The sequence below is a fragment of the Ambystoma mexicanum genome, chromosome 6p, assembly GCF_040938575.1.
Source record: "Ambystoma mexicanum isolate Mex_15411 chromosome 6p, UKY_AmexF1_1, whole genome shotgun sequence".
NCBI lineage: Eukaryota > Metazoa > Chordata > Amphibia > Caudata > Ambystomatidae > Ambystoma > Ambystoma mexicanum.
In genome coordinates this window covers 1,544,933,916-1,544,959,906 of record NC_090935.1, presented here as the reverse complement: position 1 = coordinate 1,544,959,906, position 25,991 = coordinate 1,544,933,916, and the positions used below count along the sequence as shown (strand labels likewise).

Sequence of the window (25,991 nt, the reverse complement as noted above, 5' to 3'; positions counted from 1 at the left end):
GGTTATTTATTTAATATTTATTCCCTGGTTGGGTCTTTTTGCCAGGACTCGGTTTTAAAATGGCGTTTGTGTTCGCCTCTGTAACTCCAACCGAAGTCGAGCCCTTTGTTCCACTTTTGGCGGGCTTCTGCCCAGAAGCCTCCAAAAGTGGTGCCACTCTGTCTGGGTCTACAGGATGTGTGGGAGGGGGGAATAGGCATCCTGGACTGAGTTGCCTCAGCAATTCAAGTCACACTCTTGTGTGATTGGCCCAGTGGTGAGCCGCCCCGCTCACCACTTAGCATGTTTGAGTGACAGCTAGGACTGGTGAATGGGGGTTTTCTGCATAAAAGCAGGGCTTTGGGGACTGGAACTTCAGAAGTCACCACAGGACCTAACGAATCCGAAGAGGGAGAAGCTGAGCTGACCTGCAACGACGACACCACCGGTGGAGCCCTGCTGAACCGCCTCACCACTTCCCGACGACAGAGAAGATCTTCATCCTGGAGAGTCTTCTTCCTTTGTACTGGTGGGGTTAACCAGTTTGCCCTCTTTTCGCCTTCCTGGATTGTCTCGTGGTCGAATCGCCCGTACCAAGCACCCCGGCGGCCGGATAGCCACGCTTCACCACTACCGCGAATAAAAGGGTAGTACCTTTTAACCGAAAAACTCGGCTGGTTTCTTCCCTGGCAGTGCAACGACCTCCAGCTTCCTTCCACGTCCAGATCTTCTCTTCCGCTGGACGAAGCACCGACTTGCACCCGCTGCCAGGAACAACTGCCCCCGCTGAAGCTTTCTTACTATTTCAGGTACTGTGTCCCGCCTGGTCTCCCTTGCAACAGACTGTTCAAGGTGTCCCGTAAATCCTTGACTCTCTATCCTGGGGTGACCTGGGACCTGTTAACTAACTTTTCTGAACTGATCCAACTCCTTTTGAACTATCTGCAAAGACTTTTAAAGTGTACTTCAACTGTTTTATCTTGGGCACATTCCGCCTTGCTCTCTCCAAGAGGGAGCCTGGCCTATGAACTTTCTTGCTCTACAGTAGACTCTGCCTTTCTTGACTTGCTGTGGTTCTTTTAAAAGTGGTGGTATCGTGTGCTTTCCTAATTCTGCCTTTTCCCCTCCCCTTTTAAATAATTATTGGAGTCCCATCTTGGTTAAGCGCTCACCTTTGTATTGATAATAAGTGGTGTTCTTCTCCTAAGACTTGTCGAATAATTAATCAGGGAGGAGTATATATTTCTAGTGACTGTGTTTGAACTTGCTTGACATATTAGTGACAGTGTATTTTTACAAGCGTGTTTTTAAATAAATAATTATATACTTGTATACCCAAGCTCTGGTCAGTGTTTGCTTGTACTACTGTATTTTTAGCCCTATTGTGTATACTCTATATACTGCCTAACTCTTCTTGAGAGAAGTCTGACTGCTCAGCCACAGCTACCAGGTAAATCTGGGTGGTACAGACTGCAACCATTTGGGTTTACTGCCAACACCTGTAGTCTTAAACTTTTTGCAGTGGTCCCTAAGGGAACTGCACAGGTTTCTGCCTAACAATAGATGCATGGGCCTTCTCTAGGAAGGTGTAGGTGCCTACGAACCTCCCCATTTCCTTTCCGAAAGTCTCTCCGAACAGGAGTCCTTGTGCCACCTCGCACGCCTCATAACAGGCTAGGTTTCCTAACTTGGGGTCACTTTTGAGGAGGAGGCCTCTTCTGCGCTCTGATGATATGGTGCAATTCGCGTTACCTAGGAGGCTTGCTCTTTGTACCCAGTTAGCAAGGGTGTCTGGGTCCACCTCTTCCCCGGTATCTCGGGCTCGCTCTGCCAGATCCATGATCCTAGCCAGGGGTCTTGCAATGTCGAGCATCTTCTCCTTGCAACACTTCCAGGACCTATCTCTATTCCTTTCCTGGGGTCTCCGGAGGTTTTCAACACAGACTCCAGCATCTTTGGATCGAGCTCTGGCACCTCGGCACCTTGCCCAGCATTTCTGGATTCAGGCATTCTGCTTGGATCTGCTGTCTCGCCTCTCTTTCGAGGGCTTTGCAAAGTCTGCGAGTCAGATATTTTGTGACTTGCAGTGACGGTAGCCAGTCTGTGGACCTAGGGTTAGGGATATCTTCTGGTTCGAACATATCTGTGATCTCATTGTTGTCTTCAGTATTGTTACGTTTCTTTAGCCTTTTCTTAGGCAGGGGGCTGCAAATCTTCTTTGTCGCCTCCATTGTCCTCTTCTTGCGAGGATTGTGGGGTCTCTGTGGGCCCTTCCTCTGAGTCCAACCCCTCATTTCCTATATTTTAGTCTCCTGGGTGGGAGTCGTGAAGCTGGGCAATCCTAACCTGCTCATAAAGGCATTTCTTAATTTTATGAATGCTTCGGCAGCCTCTGGGGCCTCATCATCTGCCCCGTCTGGTTGACCCGAGGGGTCAGAAGAGATTTATTTTCTCTTCTGGGTCTTATTACACCCCTGAGGGCCTTCTGGCATGGCCCCTGTGGATGTGCTTTCTTTATTGGTGCTCTTGTTCTCCTGGCTTAAAAATGACTCAATGGTTGCCAGTCTATCTTGTGGGGGTCTCACCCACTGTGCCACAGATTCGGCCAGTGAGTTTCCCAGCACTTCCCTAAAGATATAGGCTAGATCTTCAGCCTGCTCCTCCTCACTCCATTGAAATTCTGCCATCTTACGTGCTGTCTTTGTGAATTGTCTACCTTTAATTAGGTGTAGTGGCTTGCAGTGTGGCTGCACCCTTTTCTTGTCCTGCTGTGCAGGCTTCAATGTTTTCTCTTTGGGCTTTTGTCTTTAGGTCGTTTGGTTTGACCAAGAAAAACGGGCTGGCCGCTAGCAGGCAAAGCTCTGATGCTTCTCTTTAATGTATGCAACCTCTCCATGCTTAATGGCAATGTTGTGCTTGTTCCGCCGTGCGCGGGTGCAGTAATTAATGACCTGGGTCTGATCGTAATGCTGATCAACCCACCGTGTGGGATTTATAAGATTTACGGCTTGGCGCGTGTTATTTCGGCCTTATCAGTAGAATCTTGCGACTCGTTTCACTTCTGTCCATGTGGTGAGGAGGGAATCTCCTCCTTTCCGACGGTGGGGACCTACGTGTGCGCCTGTGCTTACGGAGCGCTTGGCCTCGATCAGGAGCCGCGGCCCTGCCCCTCTGAGGGTGGGGCCGCTGCTCCTGCTTGCTCCGCCTCCCCGAGGGAGGGGGCGAGTATCTCGCTGTGAGGAGACCGGCAGAGCCCTAGATATGCTGAGAATGCGGCACAGGGCTGCCGGCTCCTCTCATGCTAAAATACTATCTTCGCATTGCAAATCAGATATTTAATATTTTAGTAACGATAACGCGCGCATCTTATCTTGTACATATCGCGCGCGATCACAGTAAAAACACTACAAGTCTATAAATACTGCTTCGCGCAGCAACCAAAAGTGTGACTTATCTGGTTGGAGAGCAGGAAAGAAGAGGGAGATGACAGGAAGGACTATAGTCACGTGATCAGGGCACAGGGACTACAAATGGACTGAAACTAAGGTCGTTTTTAAGATGAAAAAGAAAATGTGTTTTCCCATATGGGAAGTTATAAAGTTTGTTTTTGTTGAAACTGCTGGAGACAGGAATAAATGTCAAGATGAAGCATAATGCTTGTCTCCGGTCTTGACATAGAATGCAACAGTGTTAACTCTAATAGATCTAAAATCGACCTGCCACCAAACTAAACTTCACCCAGAATCTAGGGACCTTACAGACTTCATCACTTTGGTAGGATTGCTTAGGTGCAAATAAATGCTTTTAGCTCTTGTGTCAACTGTGAGCATCATCTGAAAAATTATGTAAAACACTTTGGGAATACAGAATACATTAAATGCTACCAGGAGTGTGTTGTGGTTTGGGGAAGAGCCACTGAAGCACATGACATCAAAGCAGGGAATGAACTGGAAACAATTAGATAGGCAGATGTGATGAGTTGCATGTATTCACCCCTTTTCCCAAGGGGGAGCCCCCACCCCCATGAGGCTAGGGAAGTGAGCCTGCTCTACAAAACTCTTCCTAGGGGTTGAGGCAAGTGGGACTTTACCGGAAGAGATTCCCCCTTTGCGGACAAGGACTCCTGTTCCTGTGAAGAACTCTCTACACAAATGAATGTAATTGCATACATGGGACTACCTGATAAGCCTCAGAATGTGGCATCCTTATCTTTGTCTGAAGGCAATTCAAGACAAAACCTAATGGCACCAGAAAATGTCTCTTTAATGCGAGATGCATATATTACTGTGCCGAGGAGGAAGAGAAAGGAGAAGAAGCCTGATGCACAGGGGAAGCCCCAGGACATCATTACGTCGGCTGGAGGTGGAGCTCAAATTAGTTGCGGAGCCCATGACTTCTGGAGAGAGAGAATGCAAGGGGAAGAACCGGTAAATGCAGAAACGAAAGGAATCTTGCGTCTACCGTGAAATGAGCAAGCAACCTGGTGGTGGCGTGACCACAAGCTGGATGTGGTTGGCAGGACGCGCCAGGAACAACACCAATACCGCCCATATAGGAAGTGAGGGTTGCTTCACAACAGCAGCGATAGTGCGAAGCAGGAGTCCAACGGGGACCTAAGAATGAGAATGAGAAGCCAAGCAGCAGAGAGAGAGCAGTCAGAGTGACAGCCGAGCGCAACTTCCGCCCCCTACCAAGTAACATGTACCTGTGGGACCCGGAGAAGCCAAAGGCCAATTGGAAATTGTTACCTAGCAGAAGAAACTCATCCCACTACTCAAAACAAGGTATCAAATACACAACAGTCTCATTTAAGAAAAGTGTAGAAAAGGGCAGAGGAAAGCCCCTATCAAGTACTCCTGATGAGAAGGCCTGGAAAGAGATTGCAAATAATTATCTGAGTAGCAACAACGGTTAAGGTAAAAGACATTTGGAAAAGGAGACCACAGCAGCAGGAAAAAGGAAAGTGCTCTGGAGGAGCTACAAGAGTTGACCACAGAGACTATCTGTTCCCCCGAGAGGTGGTATAATAAAAGACTATTGAATTACCTGAAGGGGAGACCAGGTGAAGACAAATCATTTCCTTGGTTTATTTAAGTTAGTTAACATTAGTGGCAGCACCAGATAGGATAGTATGGACGGAGGATATATATCCTTTTACCTTATGATAACTGATGAGCACCTTTAGATTTCTTTAGATAGGTAGGGTATTCCCTTTAGTGATAGGGAAATGTAGGCCTTCTACTTCTGATTGAATTAAAAACCTGAATCATGTCTTCCAAGTGTCTGACTCCTTCTTCTGACCCGCCGCAAAGGCCTCACCATGATTATGATAAAAAGAAGGTGCATGCAAGAGAACATCTTTTATCCTGGACACAAACTACTAGCTGAATGAGTTAAAACCTAAACAGGATATACTACCAGGATATAAAAGTAAAGTGTCTTCATTCCTATGATTCATTGAAGTGTATGCAATATTTACAGACAAAGTGGCTGACAAAAATAAACCATTAAGAAGGATAATGTGATCAAATGTGTGGTTTGAGTGGTTCGAGGAATTCAACTGAGTTTCATCATGAAAAGAAGGTGATAGCCAAAGCTCCATTGCTGCCACATTTTGTAGACAAATGCTAATGACACCTGTCTAGGCACAGTGTTAATGCAGAGGGAAGGGGACATAGCGTTTGCTTCTCTTTCACTAAAAGGGCAATAAGAGAGATACTGTAATCAAGAAGGAGACTCGAGCCTGCATCTGAGCCATAAGTAGCTTTAAGGAATACGTATGGAGCAGGAAATTGGTAGTTTGAACTGATCACAACCCCCTAGTTTTGATCTTCACCAGTAAGGGCATGGACGGGGTATCACACCATACAGTGAGATGGGTCAAGAGTCTCCAGGGTGTAGAATTTGATATTGAGCATGTGGTGGGGAAAATGGATGTGGTGGCTGACACACTGTCCACAATGACCATTGGTGTGGTAGACAGCACAGAGGCGGAAGGTAACATGAATAAGATGAAAGAAGATTTTACTGTTGCCTGTTTTGGAAAGAAGAAGGAATGTAACCAATGCAGTCAAAATGATGGCATCTACATGAAGGTATGGGAAAGTCTGGAATAGTGGTGTCCTGAAACAGTGAAGGAGAGCAGTTAAAGGCCTTTAAAAAGAGTCTTAGGAGAACTATTGTGGGAAGATGGGAAACTATTCCATAGTAATATATTTGCTCCTGTAGTAGGCATGTATGAGACAATTGTGTCTGTAAGATATCAGGGGCTTTTAGGAATGTCTAAAATCAAGTGATTCATTATAGAGTGCTATTAGTGGCTGCAGATGGATGAGAGTATTGAAATGTCAGTGGCAGAATACATGGAGTGTCAGGACAGTGACAAGGCCCTGACTCTCAGAGTATGTCTGTCCAATGATCCTCACAAAGTACCCAAACACTGTGGGAGGAGGAGGCCATTATCGAATGGCCCTTTAATATCAGAGATTATCAAATCTCATATATTGTTGTATCTGGTGAGATTTGTCTTGCCAAACAACCGTTTGCTTGCTCTTTCTTAGTTTCCTTTGAAGTAGGTGTCATCTTTTTAGTTACATGGATTATAAACCTGAAGAACTGACCAAGTTTTGTAACAATGTTCAAACCTACAACATGGTGTGATGAATTGGAGATGATTCCCCCAAAAACCTGGCCTGAGACCTTTCTAATGTTACCAGGGAAAGGCAGACCCTTCCTTATCCCGACCCTATGGGTGGTGTTCTGCGAGAGGATCACATTGGGGGGAGCAGGTCAGGAGGAATTGGAACATTCCTTTAATAACTTCTCCAAAGACCCTACCATCTTAATGACTTACTGCAAAATTGAGATTGTGAAAGGAAAGGGTAATTTGAACATTGGGGACTTCAAGTCCCAAAATTGCCAAAGTACTGAGACGAAGAAGAGGGATGCAGAGACACTGCTCTGCAACTTGCTGGTTTATAGTGCTAATGACCCACACCTGAGGTAGCCTGGGAAATATAAAAGACCCCCTCAGGTGCAGGCCATAGAGAACAGTACTGGGAGGTGGCGTGATTGCAGTAACTCCATGCTGCAGTTGAAGTAGAAGTTAAATGAGAGCAGAGACGCCAGAGCCACTGTCGTTTGCCTAATGGATGCCGGTTCTGAGATGGTCTCTACCTTCAAGGATCTTGAATGGAGAGGTTGCGCAGTGGGAAGCGTTGTGTTTGAAAGCTTCCCCCCTGAAGACTGTGATTGCAGGGGTTACACGGCAGGAAGTCTGAAACTGCAAAGAATTCCCCTTTTTAAGGTGGGCTCTGGTGGCAGACAAGCCCCCGAGTGTCCCAGGAGTGAGGAGGGCTCCTTTCCCGACTAGCATGGGCCGCAGCAAGCAAAACAAAGTAGTTTGCTGGCCCGAACTATGCACAAGCAGAAGAAGATCTGAAGGCACCGGAGCGAGCAGACACGTATGCTGTACCTGGTGAGTTCACTAGTGCTGTGTGACCCAGGAACACTCCGTGATCGCCCGCTGGCCCGGTCTAATTATTTGAATACTGAACTGATACTAAGAAACTAAGGTGGCAGAATAATAATAACCAACATTGCCAAAGCCAAAAGAGGTCAATTAAGAATCACGTTTTTTGTAAACCCTATTGTCAGAGTGTGAAAGAAGCAATAGTTGGAACTGGATTAAACAAGCATTGTCAAAGCCAAAGAAGAGCGAGTTGAGCAAAAGCCATTATCAGTCTCTTGTTAATATGAGTGGCAGAAAAGTTGCCTTCCTGATGAAAAGTATTCAGGAAGAGAGGCGCATAATCTGCATTGCATGTGGCAATCACAGGTGTGTAACACATAGCATCAATGTGTTTCATGTCTTCCCAAAAGAAGTAGTCATACTTGATGTTGCGGGAAAGCAAAAGATATTGCTAAGTTGTGTGAAGCACATTTTACCACAGAAGTACTTGTAGAAGTTAGAAGTTGTATTGAGTGCTAGCAGGCTGGTATACCAGGGCAAGGGACTTGGTAGCAGTAGACCTGGCAGGCGACTAGACCAGGTGGAAGTCATTGAAGTACTGTGTTGTGTTTAAAGTATGTGAAGAAGAGGTGGCAAGACCACTAAAGCATATTGTGAACTGTTGAGGAATCATCCTGGCAACAGCATTTATGTCGATACAGATGAACTGTGGATGTATTAATATTTTCAAAGAAGAAATTATGCTGAACTCTGTCACAAGTGGAGAGATAATGACTTGTTGAACTGTTGGTCAAGTCCAAGTGAGAGACTTGTTGGAGCAAGAAGAATGTTATTAGAACTTTGCAAGTCGGAAACTTCATGTTTGCTCTGTGGATTGAACATCATGTTTGAATCTGGGCAAGGGAAACTCACAAGGAGACACAGTTATCCGGTCTTGAACATAACTGGTGTTTGTTACATTTGAACTGCCATACATTACAGTGTTATGTTTGTTGTATGAGGACAGATTCCCTTTGTTAGAGTGCTTCCTTTAGTTTATTTTGAAAGGCAGAGAAATCTTCCTCAGGGTAGGGATAGTGAGGCGTTTATCAAACCCATTTTTTTGTTAATAAAATGGCGTTTTATGAAATCCCTACACAAAGTTGTTTCACCTCATATTTCTTACCCCCACACACTGGATAATGAAAACATTAGTTTGAATGTTTTGATGGCCACAATTAATTTTCTATTTTGATTCCCACAGTCTCGATTTGATGTTTTGGATCCAGAACTCCTGAACGCTCAAGTAACTAAATATGTAAAATTTGTGAATCAACTGGAAAAAGGGTTGCCGCCAAATAATGTAGTACCAGAACTCAAAACAAAGGTTGAAGGCATGAAAGATAAGGTAAGTTGTAGTACATAAATGTTGTTTACATGTTTTTGTTTTCCCGTTTTAGAGAGCCATTTATCAATGGAGGTGGGCGAAATCGTGATTTCCATAATGTTGTAAGGAAGGCTGGTGCACAAGCAAAATCTTCCCCTCAGTTATTCTTGTCAGCAAGACATTTAGCGGTATGAAAATTCTGCTAGTTTCGTTATTGCTTTCATCGCTTGTGCAATCATTTTGGCAAGTTAGGGTGCTGGAATATTTTGAGCACTAGAATTGGATGAAATGGCTACCATTTCATCTAATCAGAGCCCACAAAATATCCCACCCTCCTAATTGCCCGAATTTGAGAGCCCCAACAACAAAATGACAACTACAGGTGTTCCATTCCGGAAATTGGTCTCTGCGAGCAGAGTGGAATTATGAAAGAAATCTGCCAATTACACTCCACGATGTGAAATTTCACCTAGATCATTTTTATCAAATGAGATTAGATAAAATGGTCACTCGGACTGATGTGTTCACTAACCGCATACACACGAGTGATGCAACAAAATAAAACGCATTCAAAACATAATCATACATGACCAGAGAACATTTGTTTTGAGTGATGTTATTCTGAAAAATGGTTTATGCTCTGAAAGCTAATATTCACTTGTCTATTACTCATAATTTGGCTCTTTTAATATCAATTATCAATGCTAACCATCTGTATTACATAATCACCTGTCTGGTGTGTGACATTGCAACTTCTAAGTCTACCTAATTAAATGTTCCCTTCAATTCTAACATTTGAATCCTTAACAGATATTCAGAAATCTACAATATAGTTTAAGCAATCTGTATACTTTCAAAGTTTTCAGAGTTCCATTGGGCATAGACTTTAGTGAATGTTGTTGTGAGTCAGAGCTTTACTAAAAATGAATGTTTTCACTGAGTAATTCATTAATTCTACCCAACACCATCACAAGGGAGAGGTATTTGTTGACAAGAATCATGTTTGGACTGCAAAATAATTGTATGTATGCAGATTTATGACATTTCCATAAACTGTAAAAATATCATGGTGAGGCTTTAAATATTTCTTTTGCTTCTGATAGTTTGAGGGCATGCACAACTCCCAGTGAGTCTATTACTGCTATAATCACCATTGAAGCCTACCTCACTTATTACTGAGCTGTAACAATTAGAATTGGAGGCCAGCAAAGGAGCTTGGGGGACAGGAACACATTACTTGGAAGCGACAGACAAATGAACCACTTTCAAAATCCAAGTTAGATGTTTCTGCAGTACAGTACAGTGACAGAAACATGTTTGTTTGAATTGAAGGACAGCAACCTTCAGTAATAGTCTAGGAATCTGCACCAGTTATTTTCTGTGCTCAGCTGCAGAATGCTTTTCAGAATAATAATGCATTCTGTGTTTGCAGCCTATAGCATCCTCCCATCTTGTTTAACTGTTGTGAATTGCAGTAGATGGACCCCTGTTTACAACAGAATGCAAGCACACACATATGGTTTTTCTAAAGGCGCTGCCTAACAAAACGTAGGTGAGGTTCTTATTTTGTTCTGAAAAGATTTCACATCATATTTTTGGAAGTTTGGAGTCATTATTTTTCAGACCATAAAAACGTGTTTCGCATTTTCAACTGATTTACTTTCTTTGTATGAGTGGAAAGCTATTTTAACTCTGGGACAGGTATTTTTTTATAACGGACTTCTTTCCACCTTGTAATTCATGCTCATTAAATGTTATTTTCCTCTAAGCTCATCTTCAGATCTGGCAGTGATATTTCGAAGGGATTGTGTCCTCCGACGTATTCCTTATCTTTGATATAGATCATCTCCCAGTTTGCTGGCCTTGGAATTCTTTTTTCAGTAGAGGGCGCTGCACGTCGGCGTCCCTCGAGCCGATGTCCCTCGACGGCCTCTGTATCGACGCCGACGTCATCACGCGTATAAATAGACTCGCACAGCGTCCGTTGCTCAGTTCCGTTTTTCCGCGCTTCGTGGGGCCTCGGAATATCATTGCTCAGTTCTTCAGTCAAATATATCAATATTCCTCGTGAATACCGACTCGTACTCAATGGCTTCCTCACCCGAACCAACGACTCCACGGTCCGGCTTCAAAAAATGTCGAAACTGTGGGAAGAAAATGTTGTTGACGGATCCTCCCAGGATCTGTTTATGGTGCCTGGGAATCGAGCACCATTGTTTGGAGTGCGAGGACTGCATGTCCATGACGGCGAAAGCCTTGAAGGAGTGTAAGGGGAAGCTCGAGAGAGGTAAGGCAGTTAAAACTTCTTCGAAAGTTTCCTCGGCGGAGTCGAGACATTCGTCTCCTCGCCATCACAAAAGACATTCTCATTCTAGGTCTCGAAGCAGTTCCCATCCCTCTTCGAGATCTAAGCATTCAAAAAAGAGACGTTGAAGATCCCCTTCCTCGTCTTCGTCTTCTTCCGTTTGCCCAAAAAGGGTCTCCTGCCCCACAAAACATAGCTCTCAGGCTGAGTGGGAGGAATTCAGGAAAAAGATGCTAAGCACCTTCGAGAAAGCGACTGATGAGGGTGATACCCTCGGTGAAAGACTCGAAAAATCAAAAAGCCACGAGTCGCAGCACCCGTCAAAAGAAGCCACTCGAGAGCATCACAAACCCTCGAGTAAAGGCAAAGTTGCGTCTTCGACGCCGTCGTCGAAGATCCCTTCGACACATAGATCGGCGTTGTCGACGCCGTTATCAAAGGGTTCTTCGACGCACAGGTCAGTCGAGTCGACGCCGTCTTCGACGTCGAGAAAGGATAAACCCATGGCCACCTCACAGCCAGTGGCCATACCCAGAGCCTCGAGCACGAGAATGTCGTCGACAACCTTGAGTAGAATCCCGATACTCTCGAGTTGATCGAGGCCTCTACCACCTTTCTCGACGCCTTTTTCGATGGCTTCAATGGCTTCGAAGCCTCTAACGTCCGTGTCGACGATGTCGACGTTTTCTCAGCCAATCATGACGAATTTGGCCCCTTCTGCTCTGGAAATGGGATTTATACCATTTTCAAGACCTGATCACTCCAGAGTCTTATCTTCTATTTATGAAGAAGGGGAGGATTCGGATAAGGAAAGACCCTTTGAGTTGCAGGGACCTGCAACTCCTGCACCAGAGGAATTTACCTCTGAGGAAGGTAGGTTTAAAGACCTCCTTGAATCCCTACAGGAAGCAAGTGGGTTGGACACTTCCCCAGAAGTGGAATTTGCCACACCAGACCCAGGGGAACATGCTGAAACCCCTTATAGAACCTTGATGGCAAGGATAATAGAGTTTATGGGTGGTCCACACCCTCACCTGCTTTTCAGCAAGACGACCTCACAGACATCTTGGTCAAAGGTCCACAGGAGGACCCTGTGGTGCCATTTCATGCGGCATTACAAAGGAGAATATTGGCAAACTGGGAAACACCTGAAGTAATCCCAGCGGTTAACAAAAAATTGTCAACTAAATATAGGGTGTCTTCTGCTGACCCTGAATATTTATCCAAACACCCAACTCCAGAGAGTCTGGTTGTTCAGGCAGCTACTTCAGCAGGTAGTAAATCGGCTTACCCTACTGTTCCACAGGATAGGGATGATAAGAGATATGACTCTATGGCCAAAAAAGTCTTTCCCGCATGTAGCATGGCGTTGAAATCCATCAATGCTACTTGTACGCTCGCTAGGTTCAGCCACACAATTTGGGAGTGTGCTTCATCAGCGGCTGACTGCCTCCCGGAGGGAGAAGAAAGGGAAGCGTTCCTAAACATCATCAAGGATGGTAAAGACGCTATGTGCGAATCCCTTCAAACTGGCATCGATTCTGCTGACAGCATCAGCAGAACCATAGTGGCAAGTACAACAACCCAGAGATTTGCTTGGTTGCGAAAGTCTGGTTTTGCTCCAGATGTGCAAAGCAGACTCTTGAATATGCCCTTTGACGGCTCTTCTTTGTTTGGTAAGAAGGCGGATGACAGTTTAGAAAAACTACAACATCTAAGGCAGCAGCAAAATCCCTAGGAGCTGCAATCCGTCAGACACCCTATCGCCCCTCAGGAACCTCTTGGAGAGGTAAGTCCTTACGCTTCTATTCCGCATTCGGAAAGGGCAGACGACAGCCGGTTCAAAGGGGTCAGAAAAAATTCACCCGAGGTGGACGGGGTAAAAACACAATAGCCGCAGCAGCAGGTGCCTCTTTACCCTCGGCATCTGCATCAGCCGCCTCCAAACCGCTCTAAGGACCCTCCTCACAAAACACCAGTAGGGGGCAGGTTAACTCAACATCTGATGGAATGGCAGGCTATTACGTCAGATGCTTGGGCATTGGAGACAGTTGCTCAAGGTTACTGCCTGCCTTTTCTACGCATCCCTCAGAGTCATCCACCGGGGAACAGCTCTCTGAAAGTTCCAGATCCGCTCCTCTTGCAGGAGATTGTAGACCTGAATGAGAAAGGTGCCATAGAACCGGTACCTGTAGCGGAGAGGAACAAGGTCTGGTACTCCCCCTACTTTCTCATACCGAAGAAAGACGGAGGACTGAGACCTATCTTGGATTTACGAGAATTGAACAAGTTCCTCAGGAAGGACAAGTTCAAGATGGTAACTCTCTCTCAGATCCTTCAGGCCCTCCAGCTCCAGGACTGGCTGGTATCTCTGGACCTCCAGGATGCTTATTTCCATGTGCCAATCCATCTCAAACACAGGAAATACCTGAGGTTTGCAATTGGCGGCTCTCATTATCAATTTCGAGTTCTGCCATTTGGGCTGACCTCCGCCCTGAGGGTCTTCACCAAGCTAATGTCGGTAGTGGCTGCAAGTCTAAGGAGGGAAGGGATCCACGTCTACCCCTACCTGGACGATTGGCTGATCAGAGCTGTATCTTCGGAACAAGCTCAGATCCAGCTAGATTATGTCTGCCACTTCCTTCACAAACTGGGCTTCTCCCTCAATTTAAAGAAGTCACAGATGATACCATCACAGAGACTCCAGTTCATTGGAGCGGTCCTGGACACTTCCCTGGGAAAAGCCTCGCCACTAGAGGTGAGGGCTCAAGATATTCTGCAGATGGTCACCAAATTTCAAAATGCCCAACGTCTCCCAGCCTCTGACTTTTTGAGGTTGCTAGGCCTCATGGCATCCTGCATCTTCCTTGTGCCAGAGGCTAGCCTGAGAATGAGATCTCTTCAGTGGGCACTGAGAACTCAGTGGTCGCAATTCTCAGGGAGAATGACAGACCTCCTTCAGATTCTGGACAAGGTGGCTCGAGACCTTCAGTGGTGGGCCTGCCAGAAAAACATCTTGAAGGGGGAACTGTTTTGGCAACCATGGCCGGAGATAACAGTAGTCACGGATGCCTCACTCACGGGGTGGGGAGCCCATACCAACGACTTGAACATCGCCGGTCGTTGGTCTCCATCGGAGTCCAGACTACATATCAACCTGTTAGAGCTGAGAGCAATCAGACTAGCGCTGAAAGCTTTTCTGCCATCTGTACAGGGTAAAAATGTCCTGATAATGACGGACAACACAGTGGCCATGCACTACCTCAACAAAAGAGGAGGCGTAGGATCACTGCCCCTGTGCAGAGAGACGATGCAGCTCTGGTTTTGGGCAATCCAAGAAGGAATCTCTCTATCGGCAGTTCACCTAGCCGGAGAGAAGAACTTGACGGCGGATGCTCTGAGCAGGCAGGGCACAGTCTCCCCCGAGTGGGAACTAGCTCAGGAAGTCCTTCAGGAGATCTTCGCCCTTTGGGGAACCCCTCAAGTGGATCTGTTTGCCACCAGTACCAACAGAAAGTGCAATCTGTTTTGTTCAAGGGAATTTCCCCCGAGACGAGCTCTAGGGGACACGTTCGTAGTGGACTGGGAGTTTCCACTCCTGTATGTGTTTCCAACAGTCCCTGTCATTCCTCAAATGATCAGGAGGTTGAGAAATTCCGGAGAACCATGATCCTAATTGCCCCAGATTGGGCCAAGAGAACGTGGTACCCGGACCTTCTGGACATGTCCACCTGCCCTCCAATTCGTCTTCCACTCGAGGAGAATCTTCTCTCACAGAAGGGAGGTCAAGTTCTCCATCCAGACATCAGAACCCTCAACCTTCACGCCTGGCTTCTGAAAGGTTGAGATACAATGATTGGGACCTCACTGATGACGTCATGGAGGTGTTGCTTTCGGCCAGAAGGCCAGCAACAAAGTCTTTATACCTCTGCCATTGGAACAAATTCTGCAGCTGTTGTAGAGAAGAGAATATCGACTCCTTTTCATGTGGTACACCAACGATATTATCCTTTCTACTCTACTTGGCAAATTCAGGCCTTCAAGTTGGCACTATCAAGGGCTATCTTGCAGTGCTTCGATCTTCAAGCGCACTGCAGAGGAGCCTTCGTATTTAAAATGATCCTTGGTAAAACAATTTCTAAAGGGATTAACTAATGTCTACCCTCCAAGACCTTTCCAGGTTCCCTTATGGGACTTAAATTTAGTCTTAAATTTCCTGATGGGGACTCCTTTCGAACCACTCCACTCTTGTTCGCTAAGATTTCTCACCCTTAAAACTGTCTTATTAGTGGCTTTAACATCTGCTAGAAGGGTGAGCGAATTACAAGCTCTATCTTGTAAACCCCCTCATACAATTTTTCATAAAGACAAAGTTGTCCTACAGGTGAAGTCTAATTTCCTCCCAAAGGTGGTTTCTGAATTCCACATCACTCAGAAAATTACCTTACCTTCATTCTATCCGCCTCCCCATCCGAGGAAAGAGGAAGAAAGGCTACATAGGCTGGACCCAAAGCAGGCTTTAAGCTTTTACATCAGCAGACTTGCTAGGATTAGGCAAGCAGACCAACTGTTCGTAGGTTACGCAGGACACAAATTAGGACTTCCGATAACAAAACAAACCATTTCCAGATGGATTATTTTGGCCATCCTGAAATGTTACAGACTAGCAGGGAACAAGCCTCCTCAAAATCCTAGGGCTCATTCAACCAGGGGTATCACAGGCTCCTCGGCCCTCCAAAGAGGGGTGCCGGTTCGAGACATATGTGCGGCTGCCACATGGTCGTCCCCACATACCTTCACAAGATTTTACAACCTGGATTCCTCCTCTAGTCAAGAGACTAGGTTTGGCAAAGCCGTATTACATTCGGTTCATTCCTAAAAGGAAACATGGCGTTTTACTCCCACCTCCAATTGCACACCACTGCTATGGGAGTCTATCAAAGATGAGGAATAAGTCAGAGGACACAATCCCTTTGAAGAACAAGTTACTTCTTACCTTGTAACGTTCTTTCGATGGGATGTTCCTCCGACGTATTCCTTATCGCCCCTCCCATCCATCCCTGCAGTAATACTTCCCTTGTGATTGCAGCTTACGCTCCTTCAAGATCAATAACCAATTCATGTGAAACAACTGTTAACGTCAAAATGGAACTGAGCAACGGACGCTGCGTGAGTCTATTTATACGCGTGATGACGTCGGCATCGATACAGAGGCCGTCAAGGGACATCGGCTCGAGGGACGTCGACGCGCAGCGCCCTCTACTGAAATTTTTTTTCCGAGGCCAGCAAGCTGGGAGATGATCTATATCAAAGATAAGGAATACGTCGGAGGTACATCCCATCGAAAGAACGTTACAACAAGGTAAGACCTAACTTGTTCTATTAAAGCGTCTTCTTGTGCCACTATTCTGCTGTAACCACTGATACGAATATATAAATGTAACTAACTTCATGAGTGAACGCAGGGGATATACCCCTACTTTTCTTAAGCAATATGCCCCGAGCCACGGGGGCATTACCAAGTCTATAATTATAGGCCAGAGCGAAGCAATGACCTTAACAAAGGCCCCGGGGCATTACCAGACTCGGTAATGCCCCCGCGGCGAGGGGCATATTTTTATTAGTATCCCAGCCTGCAAGACCCGGGTACTAAAAGCATCTTTTTCTGTCCCGAAAAAGTGTTTCAGAACAGATTTTTTTTTTAATGGCCGCCGGGGAAGGGAAAATGGAGTAAAAAAAAAAATCCCTGAATCCCAGGCGGGGTATGATGGCAGCCTCCAGCCGTGTGGAGGCTCGGAACGGATATGGTCCTGCTTTGAGCCTCCTCATTGGCTGTGGGGCTGTCACGCCCCCTGCCATGGACAAAGAGGTGAAATCTCAGCCGAGGGATTCTCGGCCGGGTAATGACCTGGCGAGAGCCAATCAGAATGTGTTTTACATTCTGATTCACTCTTGCTGGGTTGGGTACTACATTTATTTCCTTTTTTATTGGGCATATTTCTACTCCCAGTGTTCTTGGATTGGAGAATTTGCATGTTTTTAGTGAGTAAAATAGGCATTTAGGCCTCTTGCATGTATGGCTGGTCACGAGTAAGTGTCACTGCTCTGTTTTAGGACAGGGTAATGCTGGTGGTAAGCACTGGCGCAAGAATTCAGATCATCATACTATATGGCAGAGCCATTGCGATGCAATTATTTCCCATATACACAAAATACGAGAGACATGTTCTCCTGACCCCTGAACTACTCTACTCTAGTGGCACATGAATTCTTATGTATGCTTTATGGTGCGCTCCTTTGGTTTGCCATTCATCCATCTGGCCAAAATATATCCTCTCTCCATTTGTTGCCAGACACCTGACTTGTTTGTTTTTCCCCCTCGGGTATACATGTTCTTCAATGCCTCTGAGCAGTGTTTGCCACTAGACATGCGGATAAGCACAGCTGAACCAATTGTTTATACACTCCATACAGTGTTTTCCTTTGGTTCATACATTTTATTTTCTGTGCACAAGAGCACTTTGGCTGTAGTGAGACAGATCTTGAGGTATTGATTGATTTTTGAGCTGTCTTTGACCTGCCTACAACAACTTTTTTACAGCCAATATACTCGGAAAAAGTGGTTTAAGTAACACCTGTTATACTGATATATATAGAATTGCCTGCTTGGGGAGGGGGACATTCCCTTCAGAGATTATAGCTCACTAACTAGGCATGCTCAAAAGGTTTCTCACCTTGTTAGTTAGTTGCTCACTTGGAGCACATGAAAACCACCATTTTCACACTTGGAGAAAAACAGAGGAACATTGGTTATGACCACTTTCTGATTTAGAGGTTTTTGTGGAGCCCTCAAAAAGGGGGACTTTTTAATAATGCAATACTCTTACTATTACTCTTTATTTCTGTTCTGCCGTCTCTGCTGTAGGTTCTTGTGATACATGTCTCTCAGGAATGCATGTTCTGGGGCATAGCCATGTGAGAATTGGAGTAGTAGACTATCCTCCATGGTCCAGAGCCATGTGGGATCCTTCAAGGTTTTTGTCCTCTTACCCCTGCTTAAAGCCTATCCACTAGCTGGAGAGGGAGTCCCCATTGACCAAGAAGTGGTGGAGAGGGTTGCTGAGCCTGGATGAGGCCATCTTTGCTCAGCATTTCTATGAAGGAGCTTCTCTCCCTGGGTGAATGTTTTGCGGAAAATGCCAGAGGCGGCAGATTTGAGTTCACTGTTGGGGATGGTTGATCGGCGCCCGAGAGCCTACAACTGTTCAGGCCCTCCTCTCCCTTGGAATCATAGTGAAAGGAGACACAACAGCTGAGAGGACCACCAAGTGCCAGGACCACCAAGCTTGGTAGCCATTTACTCCTGGTAGGACCCTCATGGGCATGGCAGTCTTTGGAAGCCACTTGGGCAGCGATGTGGCAGGAAAGACAGAGAGGCACTACTGACATGCCTGCCATCAGTGGTGATGAGCATTGGGGTACTCTACCACCATATCCTGAGCCAGGCATGAACATGCACAGTTTCAGGGAGATGAGTAGATTTGGGGAGCTTGGGGACCCTCGCAAGATCATTGCCCCCCCTCCAGAGAAAGACCACAACAGTACATTACCATGGCCAGCAGAGGGAACCACTTACAAGAGCAGCAAGACCAGTCAGTGGTGGTAGTTGCTCAGCCATGACTCCATGTGGGCAAAGCATAAAGGGTCCTTGTTCCTAGATGACCCCATTGGCATAAAAGGTGGACCTTCTCGCCTCCCTCCCCAACCCCCAAGCTTTGCAACACCAAAAGGATGCAAAGCAACTCCTACAGCAGTGGAGACAACCTGGGCAAAGGGCTTCAGTTCAGGGGTTGGCCACCACCTACCTCACCATTATATGTATTTATTTATTTTATTTGCTTGCTTGTTAGGCACTTATACAGGAAGTAAATACTGTTTCAAAGCTCCCAAAGGGCAACAAGGAAGGGACAAGGAGATGTAAAATGATCTAATTACATAAAAAATATTAATACAGTGGGAAGGGGAGGGTGAGAAGAACCTATTATGGGTCTACGTTATTCCGCCGCAGTATTTTTCATCGCAGGTTTTTTCATCGCCGTTTGTTTTCGAAAAACTCATTGTTTTTTTGTTTTTTTTAATTCCCTTACACCCACAACCATATATTACATTTTTTAACCCCCCCCAAAAAAAAAACAATACGTTTTTTTTCGAAATAAAAACGGCGATGAAAAAACACGCGATGAAAAATACTGCGGTGAAATGCGTGTATACCCCTATTATGCCTTGTGAGTGTTCAGAACGTGCAAGTGCAAATATTAATACAAATGTGGAAGGTCTGGATCTGCTCAGATGGGATGTTCTCAGGCCAATAAAATGAGAAAACCCTGCATAACAAAACCAGGACTAATGATCCTACTAAACCACTAGACAAGGACATTCCCAGCATAGAAACAGTATGATGCCCTGGAAGAAACCTGCAGCAACTCCTCTCCATGGGGCTCACAGTCTCACTTAGTGTCGCAAGTAGGTGCTGGAAGTACTCTGTACATGGTTACACTGACCACACAAGCTGAGGATATCGAACGGGAGATCTCCATCTTCAAGTGTAACGTTACAAAATGGTGGTGGGAAGTGTACAAGAACTTTCTGGTTGTGGACACCCTGTAGGTGAGGTGGAGGTTAATCGGGTGGAGTTTGCATGTGACCAAACTGAACTGGACTTCAGCTGACACATCTCCTTGGTATGACAAGTGCCAATTCTGCAACAAGGTTTATTCCTTTTGAAGCTTGTCTCCTCTTTCAGCAAAACCAAGAGCCTAGCACTATTGATATGAGCCAGATTTCCATTGTTACCTCAGGATGTATTTAGTGATAAAGGGGTGTGTATGGTGCGTTAAGAGTTTTCATTGATGACCAAACAGTCACAATGTTTTTGGCAAATGTGTCACACACAATTCTTTGACAACTTCTTCCTCCCCATTGCAGCTTTTGCTTGGGAGGTAATTAATTGTGGTAGGAGATTTTTAAACCAGTCTAGACCTGACCCTTGGAGGTCAACGCGCAGGGAGGGAGATACCAGATTCTGGAGGAAGATACATAGTGGTAATGTGATGAACTGATGTGGACTGCTATGTGGGAGAGAGGGACTATATATTTTTCACCCCCCACAAATGCTACACCAGACTGGGCCACTTTATGGTTTCGCAGGGACCTTGCGAACTATCCAATAACACAGAGATTGCTACTACGGTAATTACAGATCCTTCCCCAGTTTCTCCCATCCTTAGAATTACAGTTAATACCTTGCAAACCTGAGTCCTGCTGGAACCTGCATGATTCTTTCAGGGAGCTTGTGTTGCAGGGTAAGATGGCCGTGGTAACTGAGGAATACTTGTTGAACACCTCCATGGGCCATAGTAGTTGGAATGGATTGTGTCCTCCCACACATTCCTCATCTTTTGATATTATCTTTTCCAGCTTCAGCTGCTTCGGAATGCATTTTCGGCAGAGGGCGCTGTGCACCGATTCCGTCGACTCAATGCCGTCTTGAGGCCGTCATCACCAGTATATATAGCACTCACAGCACCCATTGGCTTCAGTTCCGTTTTTCCAAAGCAGCTTTCGCTTTGAGAGAATTATGGCGCGCTACGGTCTTTGAATAAAAACTATGACATTTCAGAAAACTGTCTTTATCAGCTCCATCAACACTGAAGACGGGGTTCAAGAAATGCCACGATTGTGGTGCCAAAATGTCGATCACTGACCCTCATGGAGTGTGTCTGTGGTGTCTGGGTACAGAGCATCGAACGGCTGACTGGGACTCCTGTCAGGCATTGACCACTAAGGATCTAAAAGAGCATAAAGGGAAACTAGCGGCGGGTAGGACCACCTTGAAATGCCCTTCATCAAAATCTAAAACCCGAAATTCTGACGATTCGAGAAGAGACTCTCTTCAGAGAAAATCATCCAAAAAACGATCTTGCTCCAAGATTGGCTCTCACCATTCTTCGTCTTCGATGAAGAAGTTGAAAAAGAGGCATCCCAGGTATCCATCGTCCTCTAGTGATTCCTCTCCTGAGAGAATTACATGTCTGACCAAATCCTCTATTCCTGCCCAATGGGAAGAGTCTCAGAGAGAAATGTTGAGCATTTTCAAGCATGAGACCTCAGCCCCCTCGAAGGACAAGGAGAGAAGCCATGCTCTGGTCAGGCTGCAAAAAGGTGACAAGACGAAGCTAAAGGCTAAATCCTGCGTGCCCTCAAGCTCGGGACATAGGCCATCCACCCATCGAGTGCCATTGAGGCCACGACCCAACATCATTTCATTGAAGAACTCCTTTAAGTTGAGGGTCTAGTCCTTCGAGGGGGTGGTCTGCAAAAAAAGGCTTCATCAACCCCATAAGTGTCGAGGCAATCAACATCGTTGGCGTCGAGGGCATCGATGTCTCCAGTGTTGAAGACGTCGACGCCATTGATATCGAAGACACAGTTGATGACAGGCTCGAACCTGTCGACGCCTTTAGCAAAGCAGGTGGGGAAAACCTACAAACCTGCAGCGAGCAAAGAAGTCTTCAAATCGTTATCTTCAATTTTTGAAGAGCAGGAACCTTCTGATGCAGACACTCCACCCTTTGGCCTGCATTTCGGTACCCCTAATGTGCCAAAGTCCCTGGTGTCAGATGAGTCCAGGTTGAAGGAATTGCATGAGACCCTCCAGACAGTCAGTGGTGTGGATACATCACCTGAATTGGAATTTGCAAAACCAGACCCTTCAGACCATGCAAAAGCCTCCTATAGGCAACTCATGACCGGGGTGGTTGACTTTCTAGGTTGGAGCAGGCCAGCTCCCCCATTTGAGCAGGACGATATAACAGATATCCTGGACCAGGATCCACAAAAGGATCCAATCCTTCCCTTTCACATTGCCCTTCAGGAAAGGGTTAAGACAAATTGGGAGGCACCCTAGACAATTGCTGCAGCGAAGAAGAACCTCACCAAAAAGTATAGGCCATCTAGCAATGACCCTGAATATTTGGCAAAGCACCCCATGCCAGAAAGCCTGGTGTTTCAGGCGGCAATGTCTTTGTCCAAACAGGCAGCATATCGCACTATTCCTCCTGACAGAGACGATAAGGCAGTGGATGCTTGGGCAAGAAAAATTCTTCCTGCGGGGAGCATGGCATTGAAATCTGCCAACACCACTTGCTCCTTAGCAAAATTCACGTTCACCCTGTGGGATTGAAGAGCAATGGCGGCGAACCATATTCCCGAGGGGAAGAAACAAACGGCTTCCTGGCTATCATAAGTGATGGAAAAGAGGCTATTTGCAAGTCTCTACAGTGAGGACTGGATGCTGCTGACAGCATCAGTAGATCCATGGCAACAAGTAAGGTACTATGCAGATTTGTGTGGTTGAAAAAGTTGTGATTTTCACCGGACGTGCAGTCCAGACTACTCAATATGCATTTTAACGGCTCTCATCTGTTTAACAGCAAGGCTGACGAAAGCCTGGAGAAGCTGCAGACCTCTAAGGCGGCGGCAACATCACTTAGTGTCTCAATCATACAGGCACAGCAATCTTACCTCAGTGGAACTCTTGGAGGGGTAAGTCCCTTTGCTTCTATAAAAGAGTCACTCGTGGTGGACAAGGGAGATGTACTAAGTCTGCCCAAACAACGGTTGCTTTACCATCAGCCACTGTTCGAGGCGCCTGAAAACCTCTCTGAGGTTTTAATCCATAAGATCCACAATCCAAAATCCTGTACACTTTTCTGGTGCTAGAGGCTCGCATGAGAATGAGATCCCTCCAATGGGCTCTCAGGACTCAGTGGTCTCAATTCTCAGACAAAATGTCAGACCTTCTTCAGGTTCAGAGCAGAGTCATGCAAGATCTCCTCTGGTGGGCTTGGAAGGACAACATTCTGAATGGAGAAACTTTTTGGCAACCATGGCCAGAGATAACGGTTATGATGGATGCCTCATTCACGGGGTGGGGAGCCGACGCCACTGATCTGACAATCAGTGGTCTTTGGTCTCAATCAGAGTTCAAACTACACATCAACCTTTTGGAGCTGATGGCAATCAGACCAGCGCTCATGGCGTTTCTGCCCTCTGTACGGGGAAAGAATGTCCTGATGACAGACAACACAATGGCCATGTACTACCTCAACAAGAGAGGAGGCGTAGGGTTACTACCATGGTGCAGAGAGGCAATGCAGCTTTGGTTCTGGGTAATTCAAGAAGGAGTCTCCATATCAGCAGTTCACCTGGCTGGAAAGAATAACTCGGCGGCGGATGCTCTGAGCAGGCAGAGCACAGTCTCCCACGAGTGGGGCCTATTTTAGGAAATCCTTCAAGAAAACTTCACCCTTTGGGGAACCCCTCAGGTAGACCTGTTTGTGACCAGTGTCAACCGAAAGTGCAAACTGTTCTGCTCAAGGGAATTTCCCCCAAGAGGAGCTCTAGGGGGTGCTTTTGTAGTGGACTGGGAGTTTCTACTCTGGTATGCGTTTCCTCCAGTCCCTGTAATTTCTCAAGTCATCAGGAAGTTGAGAAAGTTTGTGAAATTCGTGATCCTAATTCCTCTGGATTGGGCCAGGAGGACGTGGTACCCAGACCTTCTGGATATGTCCATCTGCCCTTCATCCAGAGGTCAAGACACTCGGTTTCTGAGAGGTTGAGATATAAGTATTGGGATCTCCCAGATGAAGTAATGGAGAATTTGCTTTCGGCCAGAAGGCCAGCAGCTAAATCTTTGTACCGGTGCCATTGCAGCATGTTCTGCAACTGATGCAGAGATAAACATGTAGATCAGTTTCATTGTAATACACCTATGGTGTTGTCTTTCGTGCTACATTTGGCAAATCTGAGGCTCCATATTGGAACCGGTAATGGTTGTTTGGCAGCGCTTTCAATTTTTAAGCGCTCTTCTGCAGTGGCGTCGCTAGGTGGGGGCGGGCCCCCCCTGTGAATCCCTGTGCCCCCCCTTCTCCACCCTACCTAAGACGAGCAGTGACCATGTTCTTCCCCTACTTTTGTCTGTGCCCCCCTACTTTTGTCTTTGGCCCCCTTTGTGCCCCTCCTAAATTTGATTCCTGGCGACGCCACTGCTCTTCTGATGAAGTGTCATACTTTAAAATGTCTGTAATCATATAATTCCTCAAGGGTATCACCAATGTGTTTCCTCCAACTCCTTTTCAAGTCCCTGTTTGGGATTTGAATCTTGTTCTAACATTTCTCATGTGTGCTCCTTTTGAGCCTCTTTATTTGTGTCCATTAACATTTCTGACATTTAAGGCCATTTTACTAGTAGCTCTTACATCAGCCCTCAGTGTGAGCAAGCTGCAGCTGTTATCTTTCAAACCCCCTTTTACTACTTTTTATATAGACAAGGTTGTTCTTAAGGTAAAACCCTAGTTTCTACCTAAAGTAGTCTCTGATTTCCATGCATCTCAAAAGATTGTTTTACCCACTTTTTACTCGCCCTCTCATCCTGGAAAGGAAGAGGATAGATAGGCTACACAGACTTGACCCAAGAAGAGCTCTGAGTTTCTATATTTCGCGAATGGCGAAGATTCGTCAAGATGATCAGCTCTTCATTGAATACACTGGTCATAAATTCGGACTAGCAGTAATTAAACAATCCCTGTACAGATGGATTGTTCTGAGCATTGGAGAATGCTTTAGAGTAGTTGGGAAAGACCCTTCAAAAGGCCTAAGGGCCCATACTACGAGGGGCCTGGCAACATCTTCCGCCCTACAAATAGGGGTGCCAATAAGGGACATTTGTGCGGCAGCCACTGATTGTACCATCCATACCCTTTTAAAACATTACTGTCTAGACTCATCTTCACCTGAGAAAGGAGGATTTGGGAAGGCCGTCCTTCATTCGATCCATGAATAATATTAACTCTGAAAATTCATACTCCCGCCTTCAAAACCAACAATGCTTTGTGAGTCTATCAAAAGATGAGGAATATGTGGGAGGACACAATCCATTCGAAGAACAAGTTACTTACCCCTGGTAACGTTCTTTCCACTGGATGTTCTCCAGCATGGGTAAACTGGCCCTCACTCTAAACAACAAAGATTATTCAAAGAAAACGATAAAGCACCATACAATAATGAACAATATTGAACAATATTTGAATGACCTCCAATTGTCCTGGCAAGTTCCTTAGCCCAGGTATTAAAGTCAGCTTTGAAATGTTCAAAGGAAAAGAAACTCCTTGAACTCTCAAAGGGGGCAGCTTCTTTGCATCTTCAGTTTGTCCAACTGCCACAAGGATAACCTGTCTCTTCTTATTTCCACACAGCTTCAGCAGTCTTTAGCATTACAGGTCAACTTCTGTAAAGTCTTTACAAGCACTCAACTCCCCTTCCCCATCTTTCTCACACCTTTTTTGTCCAAGTATTTACCCAGAAGCGGTAGTGCCACACTTTCAGCTTCCCGTAATAATGTCACACCTATATCTGAGGTCACGGGACTGTTGACAACTTCACAGATTAGGTAGATGAGTTTAAACAAGACTTGTTTCAATATGAAAAGGGATCGCCTCTTGGCTTGGTTAATGCTTTTCTTCTCTTCAGTATTGCAACTTCTTGGAATAATAAAGAATGTCAGTTCAGGAAACAATACAAGGTTCAGTCTTCATAGTGAAAATATAATTGGATGAACAAAACCACTTTTTAAGGTACATTCTGACTTTCTCTGGGGATCACAATTGATCGCACATGGCCTTTCTTTCTTGTAGTTTTCATTCTTATTACTTGTTACTGTTATACAATGTCAGGATTATACTTTCAGAATGGATTCAACATGCATTCCTTCTTCAAAATTAAGGGGCACGCGACCACTCTGGTAATTCAAA

The 25,991-nt window shown here is 45.7% G+C and overlaps 1 protein-coding gene across 1 annotated transcript in view; it reads left to right on the top strand.

Annotated features, from left to right (window-relative positions):
- The window catches only part of DNAH6 (dynein axonemal heavy chain 6), a 3,423,448-nt gene that overhangs the window by 1,451,170 nt on the left and 1,946,287 nt on the right, over positions 1-25,991 (top strand). The window contains exon 18 of the mRNA XM_069626424.1: positions 8,694-8,837. Within this exon, the coding sequence (XP_069482525.1) occupies positions 8,694-8,837 (144 nt within the window). The remainder of the gene's footprint in view (positions 1-8,693; positions 8,838-25,991) is intronic.